Here is a 16729-nt window from a genome sequence, read left to right as displayed (position 1 = left end):
TGCACACATGGAGGGATATTTGCCTGGAGGAATAGGTACATTCTTGAGCACAGGGATATCTGCACATGCACATGGGTATTTGCACGGGTGCTGGGTATTTGCACAAGTACAGGGGTAGTTGCATGGGGGTTGTTGTAGTTGCACAGGGACAGAGGCATATTCTTGAGCACAGGGGTGGTTGCAATGGGTGGGATATTTGCCCATGTGGATGGGGTATTTGCCTGGAGGAAGAGGCATATTCTTGAGCACAGGAGTATTGGCATGAGCACACAGGTATTTGCACAAGTGTGTGTGGGGGGTATTTTCATGACCACAGGGGTAGCTGCACGTGGGCTAGGGCATTTGCACAGGCACAGAGGTAGTTGCACAAAGGCTAAGACAATTGCATGAGCACAGGAGTAGTTACACAGGGGCTGGGGTAGTTGCACAAGCAGAGGGGCAACTTGCACAGGGGCTTATGTAACCCATGCCTGCCTGGTGTGGCGCTGTCTGGCTAGAGTGGCACTTCGACCGTCCAGCGATTGAGGCGACTGCTACAGCTTTGGCTAAGAGCCACCTGGCTTTTGGCTCTTGCACTAAGGCTCATGGATCCCCAGTTCGATCCTGACAACCAGCATCTGTCAGCGTTACGCTTGCACTGAAGTAGTAATAGGGCTCGGGGGAGTGTGGGAACATGGATGGCTGAACTGCGGGGGGAGGTCCCCAGATTAGCTCATACCTCCCCACCCCCGGCTTTTTCTTCCCTTGCACTGTGGGATGTCTTGGGAGTGCTTTACAGCTGGGCCATGTGTTTCCCCACTTACCCCCTAGCCACACCCCCGCTGCCCGCCCCCTTTATCTGGGGTGAGCCATGCTCACATTGTCCCGGTCCATGTGCTACCAGGAAGTCACGCTGTGCCCCTCCCCCTCTGCACATGCCTTAATCGCATTAATCTTCGCCTCACAGAACCGTGCCAGGGCCTCCAGGAATTAGCTGGGGCCTGGGTTGTCCCGAGGGGCCGGAACAGCTGGTGCCCGGCTCCTGTCGCTGGGCCGAGCGATCCCACGAGGAGGCCGGGCAGCTGGGTCTCCGGCGCACTTCACGTGAGGCTCCTAAGGTCGATTCGGGCAGCGACGGAGGGTGAACCGGGCCCCCCTGTGCGACGGTGAACCCCCAAAGTGCAGTTCAGTCCTGTGCTGGGGCCTCCATGGGGGGGCCATGGACCTGATCTTGGGGAGAAGAGCCCTGTGTGCAACTCCCACATCTCCCACTCACCTGCAGGGAGAGGGTTGGCAGGCAGCCTGCGGTGTAACAGATCGGGGCTGGAATCTGGGTCAGCGTGGGCTGGCGGGAGCGGCACACCCAGACTGCCAAGGGCGATTAGAGATGGATCTCCCAGGATGGATCGGATCAGCACCTGCTGGGTGACCCCCTCACCCCACTGGGAAGGGGGGGGCACCAGGCACCCATCTGTTGCCCGGGTCACATATGTTTGATACCGATCTTTAACAATACTCGATGGATCTGAGGCTCGGGAGGCTGAGGGGTTCTGCTGCGTGTGTGTGGGGGGGGAAGGGACAGGGCTGATGAGAAGGGGGCTCTGGGGCCCCAAGCTTATCGGGTCTCCCATAATGTCTGTGACTGAGGCGAAATGTGTGGGGCCCCAGTGAACGAGACGTACCAGTGCCCCAAATTTCTCTCAACTGGCCTGGGAGAGATATGGAGCTGGGGATCCCCCAGTTGCCTCCCTCCTGTGCTCTGGGCAGGGTTCAGGGGGTTCCACTGTGTAAGGGGACAAGGATCTGGATTGTGGGGACACCTCCACTTTGTCCTCATGTGCCAAGGATCACATCTCTATGGGGGCTCGCTGTCCCCCTGACTGGGTTCAGGGCGGCACAGGATCAGTTGCAAGATCGCCAGCTGTTCTTTGCGCAGAAGGGGAGCCCCCAGGGCTACTGTGGCTTGGAAGGCAGTAGCCGCAGTGTCTCTGCTGGTTCCACGCAGCGTTAGGCGGAGGAATTCCCCCCACCCCGATCATTGAGAGCGCTGCAGGACATAGCCCTCATTGACTCAGCCTCACACCCTGTCCCCCTTCCCGAGGAGCTCACACCCCTTAGCATCACTGTCTTATTGCTGCAATGCTGGACAGGCAGGGATTAAAGCAGGTTGAGTGGGGAGAGGGGAGGAAGCCACTCAGCAGACCCCCTCCTCCCCAAACTGTGCCACAGCATTGCAATGCCAGGGGGACTTTCACTGGGCAGAGACCAGCCCCACCTCCTGAGTTACCCTGTAGCGTGAGGAATGTGCACGGAGTTGGGAACCCGGTGCTGATGAGGTCTAAGATCTTGGCTTCCACTCAGTGCTGTCTATATCTGTGAGCCCTGAATCTCTTCCCACAAAGCAAGATCTCAGACCCCCCCAACATTGGTCCCAAGCAAGTATAATTCAATTCTACCTACTCCTTGCTACAGATCTGTTAACTGAGCTTGCTTAAATAGAACCCCGGTCTCTAATACAAGACAGCCACGCTGCCTTTGCGAAGAGACGGGCCAAATTTCTGCAGCGGGCTTGTCTGTAGCCACTAGCCCACACTCCCCTCCTAGAGGCAAGGATGAGACCTCACATTCTAGTGCTGCCTAGAGCTGGGTAACCCACTGGCAAGGTGTGTGTCTTGCCCATAGGGTTTGTGCTGGGGAGCTGAAGACGTGGGCCCCAGATCTTGGGGACCCCTCGCAGTTGCACGTGAGGGAATTTCTACCATCCCAGCTTTTTTTTAAACAGATGGTGTCAGGGTTCCCTCCCCACTCTGAACTCTGGGGTAATCCTCTGCTCCTATATAGCCCCCCTCCAGCCACAGAGCTCCCTTTGCTAACCAGAGTGGGGGGTGGCTGCTCCTTCAGCATAAGGTCCAGGGTTCAAGTCAGGCTCTGGTTGGGTCCATTTGGGCACCTGTAACCTGAGGCTACTTTACAATCGTGGTGTTGGCCCAGTGAGGGGCAGTGCTCTGGAGCTTCCTGGCCAGGGCATGTGGCTCATTAGGGTCCCTGCACCTCCCTCTCCTGTCCTATCTGTTGGGGTCTCTAAGCCCCACCTCCATGGCCCGTCTTTGTCGGGGTCTCTAAGTTCCACCCCTTGTGTCCTGTCTTTGTTGGGATCTCTAAGCCACACCCCCTGTGATCCAACTTCTTTGGGGGTCTCTAAGCCCCGCCCCCATGTCCCTTTGTTGGGGTCTGTAGGCCCCACCCCTCATGACCCATCTGCATTGGGGTCTCTAAGCCCCACCCCTCGTGTCCTGTCTTTGCTCAGGTGTTTATCCCCTCGCTGAGGCCAGGGGGCAACAGAGAAGAGACGCTCTCCCCCCACATCCTTGCCCCTGGCACACCCCCGATTCATTCCGGGTTCCGCTCCCGCTTCTCGTTCCATCAGTTTCCCAGTTCCCCACACTTCAGAAATGTCCTCCCTTTCCCGTAGCCTTTCTCTTTTCTGATCGCCCCCTTCTCACATTCAGTAGCCCCTTCCCCACCCCCCCATCCTACCTCTCCCCTCCCCCCCATTTCTAACCCTCCCCACCCTTGGGTCCTCCTCTTCCATTCCCCCAACACACAGGCTCCATTTCTGCCTCCCTCCATTTCTCCTTCCTTCTCTCCATCCCCTCTTTCTTCCACTCTCCCCACCCCACCCTCCGGGGGTGCTTGGCACAGGACACTCCTGCCCCTTTGGAAAACGCATGGGTGGGATGCCAAGGGAGGAGAGGGGAGAACAGAGGGGAGAGGTAAATATGAGGAGGGAGAGGGGAGCATGAGGGGGAGGGGTGAATCGGTGGGGGAGGGGAAATGAATTGGGGATAAGTGAATAGCTGGGGGAGGGGATCATGGAGGAAGGGGGTGAATCAGTGGGCGAGGGTGATAATTGGGGAGAGGGGTGAATAGTTCGGGGAAGGGAATCAATCTGCTAGGGAGGGGGTGACTTGGCAGGGGAGTGGTGAATTGATGGGGGAGGGGAATGAATTGAGGGGAGGTGTGAATAGGTGGAGGGAGAGGGAAGAAGGGGGAGGGGTGAATCAGCAGGGAAGGGGGATGAACTGGTGGGAGGGGGAGAGCCGGGGAAGGGGTGAATAGGTGGGGGATAAGGGAGGACAGAAGGAGGCTGAATTGGCAGGGGAGGGAGATGAAATGGGGGGAGAGTGAATGGGTGGGGGAGGAGGATGAATTGGGGAGGGGCGAATCGGAGGGGAGGGGTAGAACAGGGGCAGGGGGATGAATTGGGGGGAGGGGAGAATCTAGTTGCCAGCTTTGGGGCTGGTGCTCCAAACGGGGCTGGGCCAGTGGGAGGATGATGAGGGGGTGTAGCCTGTAGACACACAAATGGGAACCTGGCAGAGATGGGGGAGCGGGGCGGAGGTAATCCCCTCCCCCAGCCATCATCGCTTCCCATCGGCCGGCTTTTCCCAGGGCGGGTAATTAACCACAGGCCAGGAGCGGCCTAGCTGGCAGGGCTGGATTCGGTTCACCCCAGGGTCGCGAAGATTCGCCCTCCCGTGGTGTCCTTCAGTCAAGTTTTCCCTCTGGCTCACCCAGAAGTTCGGTGCCGGAGGCAGGGCTGGCCGGGGACCCTCCCCAACCTGTGCCAGGCTAAGCCGATCCTTCCTTTCGAAATCTAGTCACCCCGGTTCCCCCCGCCAGACCTCCCCGGGAGGGGGAAGCCAGGAGACATGGGAGGTGACCCAGGCCGGGAAAGGCCGCCTCTCCGCGCCCCAGCTGGGCCTGTGCCAACAAGGCCGCGCTCCGGGGAGACATGTTTACTCGCCCCCAGCTCCGCCCCTTACCCATGTGCTCCGCAGAGCTGAGCTCACCCCTTTCTCCTTGTCTGAAATGTGTGTCAGTGGGGCATGGCTGGGGCTGTGTCACATGCCGTCAGCACATGAGCTGTCTGCGAAGGCATGCCAGCGCCCGACTCCTCCGCTCCCCTCCTGGCTAGGAACCAAGCGCTGGCTAATCCCTGAGTGAACAAGCCACCCTCACCCACACAGATACAGAGAAATCGCCAACCTGAGCAGCCCCACTTAGAAACACGTGGAAGCGGCAATCGTCACCGGGGCTGCCTTCTGGAATCTAAAGGCATTTGGGCAGCTGGCGGCTCAGGAGTGAATACACCCGAAGGAGCAGCGGAGGAGAAAGCTGGGTGGCCAAAGACAACCCCCCCCCCACACACAGCCCCCGACACTCCTGCCTGCCTCTCCGAAAGGGTGAAATTAAGGACAAGCAAGACAGAAATCACCATGGATAACAGTCCTGGTAAGAGAACAGCTTTCTGATCTGCAAACTCTTAAGCATCACGGGCATGGATTGCCGTAGGGAGCCGGGATTTGTTTGGCATTGGGGGGGGGGGTGTTGCAGACAAAAGCTGACGCACCTGGGGAGCTCATCTGTGCTGTATTTATTTCAAGGATTCTCTTGCAGCTTCCAGAATGGGCTAGCTGACAAATAAGCTACTTTATCTCGGCTGCAGCTCAGGGGTGAGGAACAGGACAGACAAATAAATCAGAATCCCCCACCACCTTTGCTTTATTTCCCTTCTCCCCACAAAACCCACTTGTGGGGGGGTTGAGGGGGAGAGGCAGGTGGAGTTTTCAGAGGCTGGAATTTGTAAACTGGCAATATCTTTCTTTTTTTTCCTTTTGCACAGCTGAAAAGCACAAAAGGTTAAACGTGGGGGGGAGGCTTCGTTTGGGGGGACCCTGGGGGTGGGTTCCAGGGGAGGTGCTGAGCCTGGGGAGGGGGGTGAATGGTTCCGTAGATGGATGGAAGCGGAGGGAGGATGGGTATCGGCGGTGCATTCTGTTTGATGGGAGAGAGCCTGCAATCCTCTTCTAACCTGTCTCCAGTGATTTCCCACCATGGGATCAGCACCAGCCAAGGTGTGTGATGCCAGGTCCCTCCAGACATGGCCCGGCTCTCGGGAGGGTGGCAAGAGATGCTGGCTAGCTGGGAATTGGGTGAGTGACGTGGGAGGTATGGCATTGACCTACTAATGCGGAGTTTGGGGTCGACTGAGGTTTGGGTTGGGATTTCAAGCGGGTGCTTGAGATAGTGGGGGGGGGGGGGCTGTCACCACTCTCATTTCCATGACTGATGTGGGTGGCGCGACTCCAGATTGGCACTGGCATTGATCGAGGGCAGGATATGCCCATGGGAAGTGGGGATAATACAATGCAGTTCTACCCCTGCCCCACCACTAGCCCCTTAGCGAACGCTGCTGCCCTGTGGCTTGTAATCAGAGTTCACATGGGGGCTTTTCTCCCTGTGTGCCAGAGGCACAGGAACTCCCTCCCCTCTGGGACAGGGAACCCCTCTTCCTGTGTTTGATCCTCCTGTGTAAATCACTTCTAAGCCGCTTGCAGCACTGGAGGGTGGGGGGATGAGGGAAGCAATTGAGGTAATTAAGGTATAATGGGCCCCTCTGAAAAATCAAAATCTCTCCCATTAAGGCCCCCACCCCAGATGCCATGGTACCAGCCGCGGGCACCTCATGCTCATTTCTGGGATTGCCCAGGGCTGGCTCTAGGTTTTTTTCCGCCCCAAGCAAAAAAAACCAAACCCCTCCGAGAGCGCACTGCCAAAGGAAAAATAAAAAATACCTCAGGGAGCGCAACTGCCGAAGTGTCCGGAATGCCACCCCTGAAATTGTGCCATCCCAAGCATGTGCTTGGTTTGTTGGTGCCTAGCGCCGCAGCCTTTGCGGGTCTTGGCATTGCTTCAGTGGGCTGAGGGGGATCCACGCGATGACATTTGGACATTATGCCATTGTGGCATCTTGCAACGTCACCGTGCGGTGTGGCGATATCACGGTGGGTCACACTGGTGTCTTGATGTCACACCAGGGTGCGTTGGCATCTTGAGGATGTCACCGTGCTGCCCAGTGATGTCACACTCAGGTCGTGTCAGTGTTTCGAGACAGTGCTTTGAGACCACTGTGCCATGGGTGACAACACACCAGCTCACGTTGGCATCTTGATGATGTCATGCCAGTGCTTGTCATGATGTCACATTTGGGTCACGTTGGTCCTTTGAGGTCACTGTGCCATGTGGTGACATCACGCTGGGTTGGTTTGCGTTTTGACGTCATCTTAGTAACATCCTGTCGTATCGAAGGCCCCTCGTGGCTGTCAAATAGGGGTATGCAGGGAACTGCACACATCCAGCGACTGAGCCGGTGCCAGGTGGGCAACAAGTGGGAGAAAGTGGGAGAGGAGGGAAAAGTCTGCAGCCACTGGAGTAAATCGAAGCAGTGCAGGGGGATACGGCAGCAGATTTATGTGAAGGAATGCGGCCATGAATTTTCCCCCCCAAAATCACAATTTTCTCCGGCCCCTCCCCATATCTATCTGTCCATCCATCCCCCATCCCTGCTCATATCCATCCCGTTATCCATCCCCCTCTCTGCCCATATCTACCTGCCGATCCATCCCCCCTGCCTGCCCATATCCATCCCCTTATCCATCCCCCTCCCTGCCCATATCTATCTGTCCATCCATCCCCTCTCCCTGCCCATATCCATCCCCTTATCCATCCCCCTCCCTGCCCATATCTACCTGTCCATCCATCCCCCCTCTCTGCCCATATCCATCCCCTTGTCCATCCCCCTCCCTGCCCATATCTACCTCTCCATCCATCCCCCCTCCCTGCCAATATCCATCCCCTTATCCATCCCCCTCCCTGCCCATATCTACCTGTCCATCCATCTCCTTATCCATCCCCCTCCCTGCCCATATCTATCTGTCCATCCGTCCCCCCTCTCTGCCCATATACATCCCCTTATCCATCCCCCTCCCTGCCCATATCTACCTGTCCATCCATCTCCTTATCCATCCCTCTCCCTCCCTCCCTTCTATCTATCTATCTCTGAGGCACCCTCTGTGTCCCATAGGATCCTAGCTGTCTCCTTTTGCTGTCCACGTGTCGCTCTGTCTTTCTGTCCAGTCCATCCCAGGGCAATGGGACTCACACCACCTGGTTTGAAGTGGTTTCCCTCCTATCCAGGGTTTACAGTTTGGTTCAATGGCTCTCAGCGCCCCTGCTCTCCAGTGGCCCCCTGGACCACGAGGCAGCTCACAAACATGCCCGTGTGCTATTCTTGCCTCCTGCCCCCTTCCCCCGGCGGTCAGGGTGCAGTGCTGGCGGCTGTGTCTTCTAACTGTAATTCACTCCAGCTGAGCTGTACATGCCCGAGGCTTCCCCGGTAAATCACACGTCGGGGAAGATTGCCGGTGACTCATGCAGGAGGGTGGGTGTGCGGGTGTGCGCACCCAGCCCCCAGCCAGGGCTGGCTGGTGTTGAACTCACCAGCCTGTCTTAGGCGGATCTCGTTTAGGAGGCTAAGGGCCTCAATCTTCTCCTTGGGGTCACGTGAAGTTCAAGGTGTTGGACACATTCCACAGCAGCCGGGGAGGTGCTTATCCAACCGGTCACAGCTGTTGCGCCCGCCGAGGTCACACTACTGTTTTCCCAGGAGGCTCCGCTTGTCGGGGTGGGCAAGAGATAGGATGGTCTTGGAGTGGCACTTGGGAGAGTTGGTAGGGGCGCTATGCACAGCTCTGCCACCGATTTTCCGGATGAGCTTGGGCGCGTCATTTAATCCTCCCCCCGTGCCTCAGTTTCCCCCATCTGTAGAACGGGGATGGCCCAGCCCTTCTTCATGGGGGGCATTAAATCCGTTAAGAATTGTAAAGTGCTCAGACAGTACAGTAGGGACAGTTCAGTGATGGGGACCTAGAGAAGGTGGGATGGGAGATGCCCATTCGCCCACTGGCAGCAGGAGCTCATGGAAGATGGCAGCTGAAAGCTACTGAGATACCTGTCTGTACCTGGTGCACTCTGAACAAGACAGAGAGACCCTGCCCCAAATCTAAATAGACGAAGAGTGGGAGGGGAAACTGAGGCACAGAGAAAGGCAGTGACTAGCCCAGGGCAGGACCTGATCTGTGTTACAGTAAGACCAGACTTGTGATTGGCCCTTCCTAATAGGGATTGTTTACCAAGGCAGCTGATTTGTGGTGGGTCAAGACAGTTGGTTTATAGTGGCACCACATGCCTTGGTGATGGGCACTGCTCTATGCGGCTAAGTAAAATCCCAGGGCCGTGCTCATTACTGGGGTGACTGCATCCCTCACAGGTGCAAACTGGGAGCAGCAGCTACCCCGCCCAGTGTTCTGAGTGCCTCCTAGTGGCAGTCCTCATTATAGCACCGCTTGGTGCAAGGTGAGCTCATTGGACTGCACTGCCCTGTGACCTGCATGAAAAATGGCAGGCTGGAGGTTAGCTGCACACCTCGCCGTCTGCTGCCTCTTGGTCCAAATCTCCCTGTGCTGCAGCACCTCTTGCTCTCTGTCTCCTCTCTACACCTCCCTTCCGGGACCTACATGCACGGTGCCTCACAGGCGAGCAGCCCCTGGGGTTTTAAGGAAGGATCGCACCGGGCCTCTGACAATTCAGAGGCAAGCGGGCATGCCCAGTTCCCAGACATTGTCCATCTCCCTGCAGGCAGGGGTGCCCACACAGCCTATTCCTCGCCCAGAATCTGGATTTGGGATTCTTACAGGGCACAGCTGAGGGTTAATCCCAGGGCTTTGATTATTTGGCTTGACAGTGCTCCTCTCCCTGGGATGAGGCTGCTGCAGCCTGTCATGGGACATCACATGACAGCGAGGGGGGTATTTCTGCAGCAGGGGGTGATATCACGGGCATGCCTGAGCGGGCCTTTGGAAGAACCAAAGCAACAGCTTCTGGGTTATCCATCCAATATTGTCTTCTGATGCTGCTGAGAGCCTGGGCTGGGATTCTTAGAAGTGCCTAAGGGTGTTAGGCTCCTACATCCAGTGGGATTTAAGCACACGTGAGGCACATGGGCTGAATAGGGCCGGATTGCAGGATCAGATGCATCCTTGGGCATGATCCAAAAAGACCCATTTCTGTTCCCCAATAGCCAGGCGTTTATGTCCCCAGGGTGTGCTCTCTGCTCAGCTCTGCATTGTTATTACAGGCAGCTCCCCAGGTTAGTGGCTTTGTTCTTTGTCCAGCACCTAGAGAAGGTGGGAGATGCCCATTCTCTCTCTGGCAGCGGAAGCTCGTGGAGGACGGGATCTGAAATCTACTGGCAGGTCTGTCCGTACCTGGCACACTCTAAGCAAGACGCAGAGCCCCTGCCCCAGACCTACATAGACAAAGAGACGGCGGGGAAACTGAGGCACGGAGAAAGGCCGTGGCAAAGCTGGGACTAGAAGCCAAGTCTCCTGCGTCCCAGCAAGGCCCTAGATCCACGTGCTCCGCTCGGCGCTGATGAATTGCACGCCGGCAGCCACTAGCCCAATCCTTTTGCCTCCTGCATACCAATCACCCAGGGTTGTAGACACCAAGGGCTGTCCCTCCCTGCTCATAGCTGAATGCAGGAGTGCCTTATCCTCCCAGGCACCGAAAAAGAAGCGGGGTAGCTTGGCAGGTCTCCCTTGAAGCACCCAGAATGTTCTCCTCGTTCACTAATCAGCACGTTAATTAGGGGAAAAGGGAGGTGGGGGGAGTGGGAGCCAGTGCTCGAAACAAATATCTCCAGGGGGGCACTGAATGTTGCCTGGGCGGCAGGGTGATTTTTTTCCCCCAAAGCTGAGCTGGGACCGGAGGAAAGCAGATGGCTTGATTGTTATCTCGGCCAGGATTTCTGCACACTCTTTGTTTCAGGGCTCTTTCATTGTGCCAGAGCGTGCTGGGCTTGTCTCCCCTCCTGGAGCTATCCAGCTAGTGGGGAGATGCGAGGGTGTATGCGCAAGGATGGGGGGTTAGTTGTGGGCTGCCCTAAACCCCCCAGTCTCTGATCCAGAGGCTGTGTCACCACATATATCTCTTCCACTGTCACAGTGACACTGACCTAAGTTGTCAAGTATCAGAGGGTAGCCGTGTTAGTCTGGATCTGTAAAAGCAGCAAAGAATCCTGTGGCACCTTATAGACTAACAGACGTTTTGGAGCATGAGCTTTCGTGGGTGAATATATATATACCTGCCCCTGGATATTTCCATTACATGCATCTGAGGAAGTGGGTATTCACCCACGAAAGCTCATGCTCCAAAACGTCTGTTAGTCTATAAGGTGCCACAGGATTCTTTGCTGCTGACCTAAGTTGCTCTCTCTGCTGCTTGTCTGCAGGCGTCAGTGGGACACCCAGGTGTCAGGGAGGCTGAAACCGGCTTGAAAATGAATTGCGGTGGGCAGGGAAAAAGGGGGGGTCGCAGTTGGTTAGGCTGTCTCGTTTGCATGGCAACTGGAAAAGCCGTCTTGTCTCCAAGGTGAAAGGGAGGGGTTGCCTCTTGCTTGGTTCCTGCTGGCCAAGGAGAAGCACCTGGCTCTGGCCCGGGCATCAGAACATATGACCCAGCTCATCCCCAAGATATGGGCTGGACACAGGGATCGCCGAGGGAGGGTCTCTGGCTGAGGCCATGCAGGCGTTGTGGGAGTGGGTCTCTGGCCTGGGCCAGGCAGGGAGCTTTGGGAGGGGGTCTCTTGCCCGGGCCATGCAGGGGTGGCTGGACAGTCTCTGGGTTGGACTACACAGGGGATCAGATGAGATTATCGAAATGGCGCCTTCTGGCCCCAAATCTGCACCTCTGAAAAGAGCTTTTGCTAGAGAACGAATTCCAGAGACTGAGTGACTCTGTCTCTCCAGGGAGAGCTGCCTGGTTCTCTGTTGCTTCCATACCTTCCCCTGTGGGCCCAGCAGGCTTTAAAACAGCCTCTCCAAACAGCTTTTTCTTTCGTTGCTATGGCCGCAAACCACAAAAATCTAGAACCAAAATTGGGAGCATCAGGGCCCATTGCACAGAGCACTGGACTGGGATGCTGGATCCTCTTGCCAGCTTTGCTAGTGGCTCTGTCTGTGCCTCAGTTTCCCTCTCCATAAAAGCAGGGATAAGGCTACTCACCTGGGGACCTGGGTAAAGCGCTTTGAGGGCCCCAGATGGGATTATGTTTGCAGCCCCTTCCCCAAAGTGTGGGGTGGGAGTAGTGGTGGAGGGGATGGGATCAGATCCCTCTCTGCTTGGAAGGGATCCCCCATCCTGACTTTCATGACAGGCAGAACCAGAACGCAGATCTTGGTCCAAAATGGGGAACTCTGCTCCCCCATTTATCGTTACCCTCCTCTGCTCATGTGCAAGGGGGTCGCTCTGAATGGTGACTCCCCACTCAACTTTCCAGAGACCCCCCCATCCTGTCCCTGCCCCCTCCCACACGCCAACCTCTCCCACCCCCTTGTAAATCCAGTGCAGTCAGGCACCCCTACAGCGTGGGCTCCCCAGTTGCTCAAAGGAAAGAGGCCTTTCCTTTTGTGGCAGGGGGCTGCTGAACACGGGAGGGGGTCCTCGAAGCCAAGGCAGGGTGGTCAGCTCAGCTGCTGGCTTTTGCTGCTCCCCCCCTTGGTAAAGCAGGGTTTTCCACTCATCTGTCTTGGAAGGAAAGTCTCCCCAAAAGCAAGAAATGGACTGGTTGAAATCCACCTGCGTCTCAGCTGGGAGCGAGAGGATGCAGGCTGCTTTGGGGCTTTGCCCAGGACTCCTGGAGTTGTATGCTGGGGGGAGGGGAAGCCCCTCCCCAGCATCAAACAAGCCAGAGGCCAGGAGGCCAGAATATCAGCTCCGATGTAGGCACTAATGCAAGTAGCTGCAACTTGGATGTGTTGGATGCTGGAGAATCTGGCCCTGATTTTGTCCCAGTGTGAGCTGCTGGGTGAGGGGCTCTCTGGGAAAAAAATCAGTGCCCCTGTGCGAACTGAGCCCATGGGAACCCTGGCCTTGGGCTGTCTTAGAAAGTCCAGCCCTAGATGGTTGGAGATTTTGGTGATGGGACTGTGGAAATAGTTAGACTGGGGGTCAGGGGGGAGTCGTTGAAATATGGTGCTCCTGATTATTATTATTCGTTATTGTAGCGCAGATGTGCTCAAGAGTCCCAGGCACAGAGCAGGACCTCATACCAAGAGAACATCGCTCCCCTACTGCTAAGATGCAGCCACCTCTGGGCTAGGGCATGGCAGCTGATTCTTTCTCCCAGATCTAAGCCAGCCCCAGCCCCTGAGAGCTGGCGATCCTTGCTGCCTGCCCTTGTCCCCTGACGCCGGACACTCAAGCTCTGCGGGGCTCGCTTGCCCTGCTGTCTCTGTTCCCAGACTTGCGCCTGTTCGGAAGCTCCAGCCAGCCTGCAGATGCACTCTGATTTGCTTAACCTACTTAAGCCAAAAAAAGCGCGAGGCAGTTTCCTCCCCCCGCCCCTCACTCCACTGGTGAAGGAACGTGCTGGAAGATTAACGTGCTGCACGAGTAGCTAGTGTCTCCTGGCAGCGTAGCTAGACGCGTGTTCCCTTTCTGGGTAATCTCATTTATTTACACTTTGCCATAGGCAGGGACACAGCATCCCATCTTGCGGGGCTGTTCCCCCCCCGCCCCGGGAGGCCCAGCTTGTCCTCTTTTTGCAGGAAGTTGCTTAGAGCTCAGGTACCTGAGACAGTTGCAAATGGAGATTTGTGCTGGGCAAGAAATTTGGAGCTGGATTTTCAATGCCCTTAAACGCGTCTGACGAAGTGGGTATTCACCCACGAAAGCTTATGCTCCAATACTTCTGTTAGTCTATAAGGTGCCACAGGACCTAGGGCGGCAGGATTTGGGGGGCAGCATTTTGCCGCCCTTGGCGGAAATTCGTTGGCTGAGAGGCCTTCCGCTCTGGGTCTTCGGCGGAAATTCGGCGGCGGGTCCTTCACTCGCTCCGGGACCCGCCGTCGAAGTGCCCCGAAGACGCGGAGCGGAAGGACCTCTGCCGCCGAATGCTCAGAGGAGGAGCGCTGCTGCCTAGGGTGGCAAAAACCGTGGTGCCGCTCCTGGCTACCCCTCTGATACTGAAATTCAGAGTTGTTCTGGTCTGGGCCCAGTATGATGGGGCCTGAATTGGCAAAGGCTTCTGGGCACTGTCCCAGTGGAAAGGGACAGATTGGACTGAAGAACCAGGTTGTATCTTGGCTTCTGCTGGGGGTCAGGAACCCCAGATTCAACCCACGCCCCCAACGAACTCCAGGGCACTGGAGATACAGCTCCAAATGTCTCGTCTTGCTCCAGCGAGGAGTCCAGAGCCGGGAACCCGAGATCTGACCTTCAGTTGCCTGATGCGACAAGTTATTTTACTGTGGGTGAAACTGACCCACTTTCTTGCTCCAAATCAGTGACAGATATCAAGATCTCGCAGAGTCACGGGTATGTGTGTGAAACCCCCGCACGCTGGCATGAAGAATAGGCCTGCAGTCCAAGGCTTCCCCAGCGTGGAAAACACAAAGGCAGAAGGGACACTGTGGGGAGGGGAGTCTGATTTTCAGGGCTGCCCACCCCCTTGACTTCAGCTGGAATTGTGGGATCCTCAGCACCTCTAAAATCTTAAGCAGTCTGCAACATTGGGGTACCCAGAGTCAGCGAAGCCAGGATCAGAAAGGGGTCAGCATGACCTTCCCCCCCATCTTTGTTTACCCATGAACCTAAATTTGTTTCTGAGGGGTTTTTTGTTTGGTTTGGTTGGTTGGGGTTTTTTGGGTATTTGGCTGCAGTTCTGGACAGATTGCAGGGGGAGGCGGGGAGAGTTTAAGAGACACGTGTGGGACTGCAAAGGCCAGCTTGGAATCAGCCTCTAAATAACTCCGAAAGCCAGGCACGCACACAACACACACACACACACACACACACACACACACACACACACACACACACACACACACACACACACACACACACGAATGTGCTTCCCGTGTCTGGCGAGAGAGGATAATGGGGTTTAAATGCTGCAAACGGATGACGGCAAGCCGGCCCAGACTGTGAAATGTTGCAAGGACTCCCCCAGCTGCCGGGAGCTGGGGAAGATGCGGAGTGTGACATGCCTTATAAATATGTTTGAGTGCGCAGTGGGATCTGCCTTTGTCAGGAGAATTCAGGTCACCAGGTACAGGAGGCAGCAGCTGCCTCCAGCCCAGCACGAAGGAGAAGGTGTCTTTATGATTGATTTCCCTCCTCTCCCCCGCCCCCCCAGTGCCGATGAAACACACACTGCTGCATCTTAACCTCTGCTGCATTCCCAGCTCCGGTAGCTCCATTGAAATCAGTCCCCCGGTAGTGATGGGGGTTTTTTTTATTTGTTTTCCCCGACACCCCTTTTCTGAAAGCAGCGGGTCCCCATGTCAGATTGTCAAGTCAGCAAGGCTGGGACGGCGCTATTGTGTTAATCACCGCTCTGGGGCGGCAGGTGCCAACCGGGCTGCAAATGGCTGCAGCAAAACAGAGCCGGGGAAACTCAGAGGCCTCGTGTCCATGGCTAGAGTACTGAACTAGGGCTCAGGGTAGCTGGGCTCTTCTTCAGCTCTGCCACTGCTCACCTGGGTGACCTTGGCCAAGTCACTTCCTCTCTCTTGGCATCTGTTTCCTCTGCCACCCTTTGTCTATTTAGACTGGGCACTTTGAGGGGCAGGGAGCCCCTCACTCTGTCTGTGCAGTGCCCGGCACAACAGGGCCCTGATCTCCACTGCTGGTCTAATGTGAACAGTGGCTCATTTATCAAAGAGAAATGGACTGAGGAGTCTAAGGGGAAATGGCTCTAAATCTGAAGGGGGAATGTGCTCTTGGGGACGTCCCTTGCATTCCCAGCGCTTGAAATCCACAGGAGTTGTGGGTTGCAGGACTGGGTCAGTGTCTGGTCTGGGATCCCGCAGTGTAATGTCCTGCAGTTGGATGGGGCCAGGGCTGTGGGCTATGCAGTATTGCAGTCTGCCGTTTAGGGATCCCAATCCCTCAACACCCCCTGCCCAGCCACCGTTCCTGTAAGATGCCAACAGCATCAGAACAGGAGAGCAGGCCCCTGTCTGTATCGGACCTCGAACCCAAACCACTGAGGCTAGTTCAGATCCAGGGTTGTCGAATCCAGACCTCGCCTTCAAGGGGATCCAGAGCCAGGGGGCAAGTTTTGGCCCCGAGAGGAGAGAGCTGAATTATAGGCTGCTTCTGCATTGTGGGGCTCTAACCCCCTTTGGAAGGGGCCATGATAGTGAAGCAGGAAGCACCAGGCCTGGGGCTATTTGCTGATCTGCCGGCTGCAACAGCAAGGCCCTGGGGGGGCGGGTGCCCCCGCAATGGGACGGCCCCGTTCTGTTAAAGGCTATCAGACGAGTCCAGGGTACCCAGCAGTCGATGGGCCATGGGAGTGAGGGCCCCAGCAGTCCCCCTCTCCCCTCCAGCAGCCCATTAACACTTCCAAACCCTGGCACACACCAGTAGCTCCACTGTTGGGAGAGCAGGAAAAAGTCCTGGGGAAAGTCCTCAGGGCAGCATGGAACCCTGAACGGAACCGCTGGATCCAGATCTAATCCCAGAACCCAACATCTGCATCCCAACCTGGATCCAGAGCCAAACTCAGAACCCGACAGCTGGTTCTGGTTCCAGATCCAGCGCTGAACCCCAGCAAGTAGGTCTGGAGCCAAACCCAGCATTGGCTTTAAGATGTAAGAAACCCACAACCCAGCTTTGCAGAAGGAGTTAACTCCAGCAGGCTGACGGTCCCAGCTCCTGTCCCTCGCCCAGACATAGACTGGACCCACTGCCGGGCGTTGGCACCAAGCGGCGGACAGACCCGAGCCGAAGGGGAGCAGGGGAATTTACACCTTGCTCAAAAATAAATGTTTAAAGCGTT

The 16729-nt window shown here is 56.4% G+C and overlaps 1 protein-coding gene across 2 annotated transcripts in view; it reads left to right on the top strand.

Annotated features, from left to right (window-relative positions):
* Positions 1–969: 969 nt before the first annotated feature.
* LOC115647742 (nuclear receptor subfamily 1 group D member 1-like) overlaps positions 970–16729 on the top strand; it is a 32712-nt gene continuing 16952 nt past the window's right edge. Inside the window, exons 1-2 of one of the 2 annotated variants that reach the window (XM_030554498.1) lie at positions 970–1145; positions 5010–5274. In XM_030554498.1, coding sequence (XP_030410358.1) covers positions 5259–5274 — 16 coding nt within the window. In that variant the 5' untranslated portion in view covers positions 970–1145; positions 5010–5258. The remainder of the gene's footprint in view (positions 1146–5009; positions 5275–16729) is intronic. The other variant, XM_030554497.1, reaches the window with a different exon arrangement.

This window comes from Gopherus evgoodei, chromosome 3 (genome assembly GCF_007399415.2).
Source record: "Gopherus evgoodei ecotype Sinaloan lineage chromosome 3, rGopEvg1_v1.p, whole genome shotgun sequence".
Lineage (NCBI taxonomy): Eukaryota > Metazoa > Chordata > Testudines > Testudinidae > Gopherus > Gopherus evgoodei.
The sequence above is the reverse complement of the archived record's forward strand: the minus strand, read 5'-3'. Positions and strand labels throughout refer to the sequence as shown.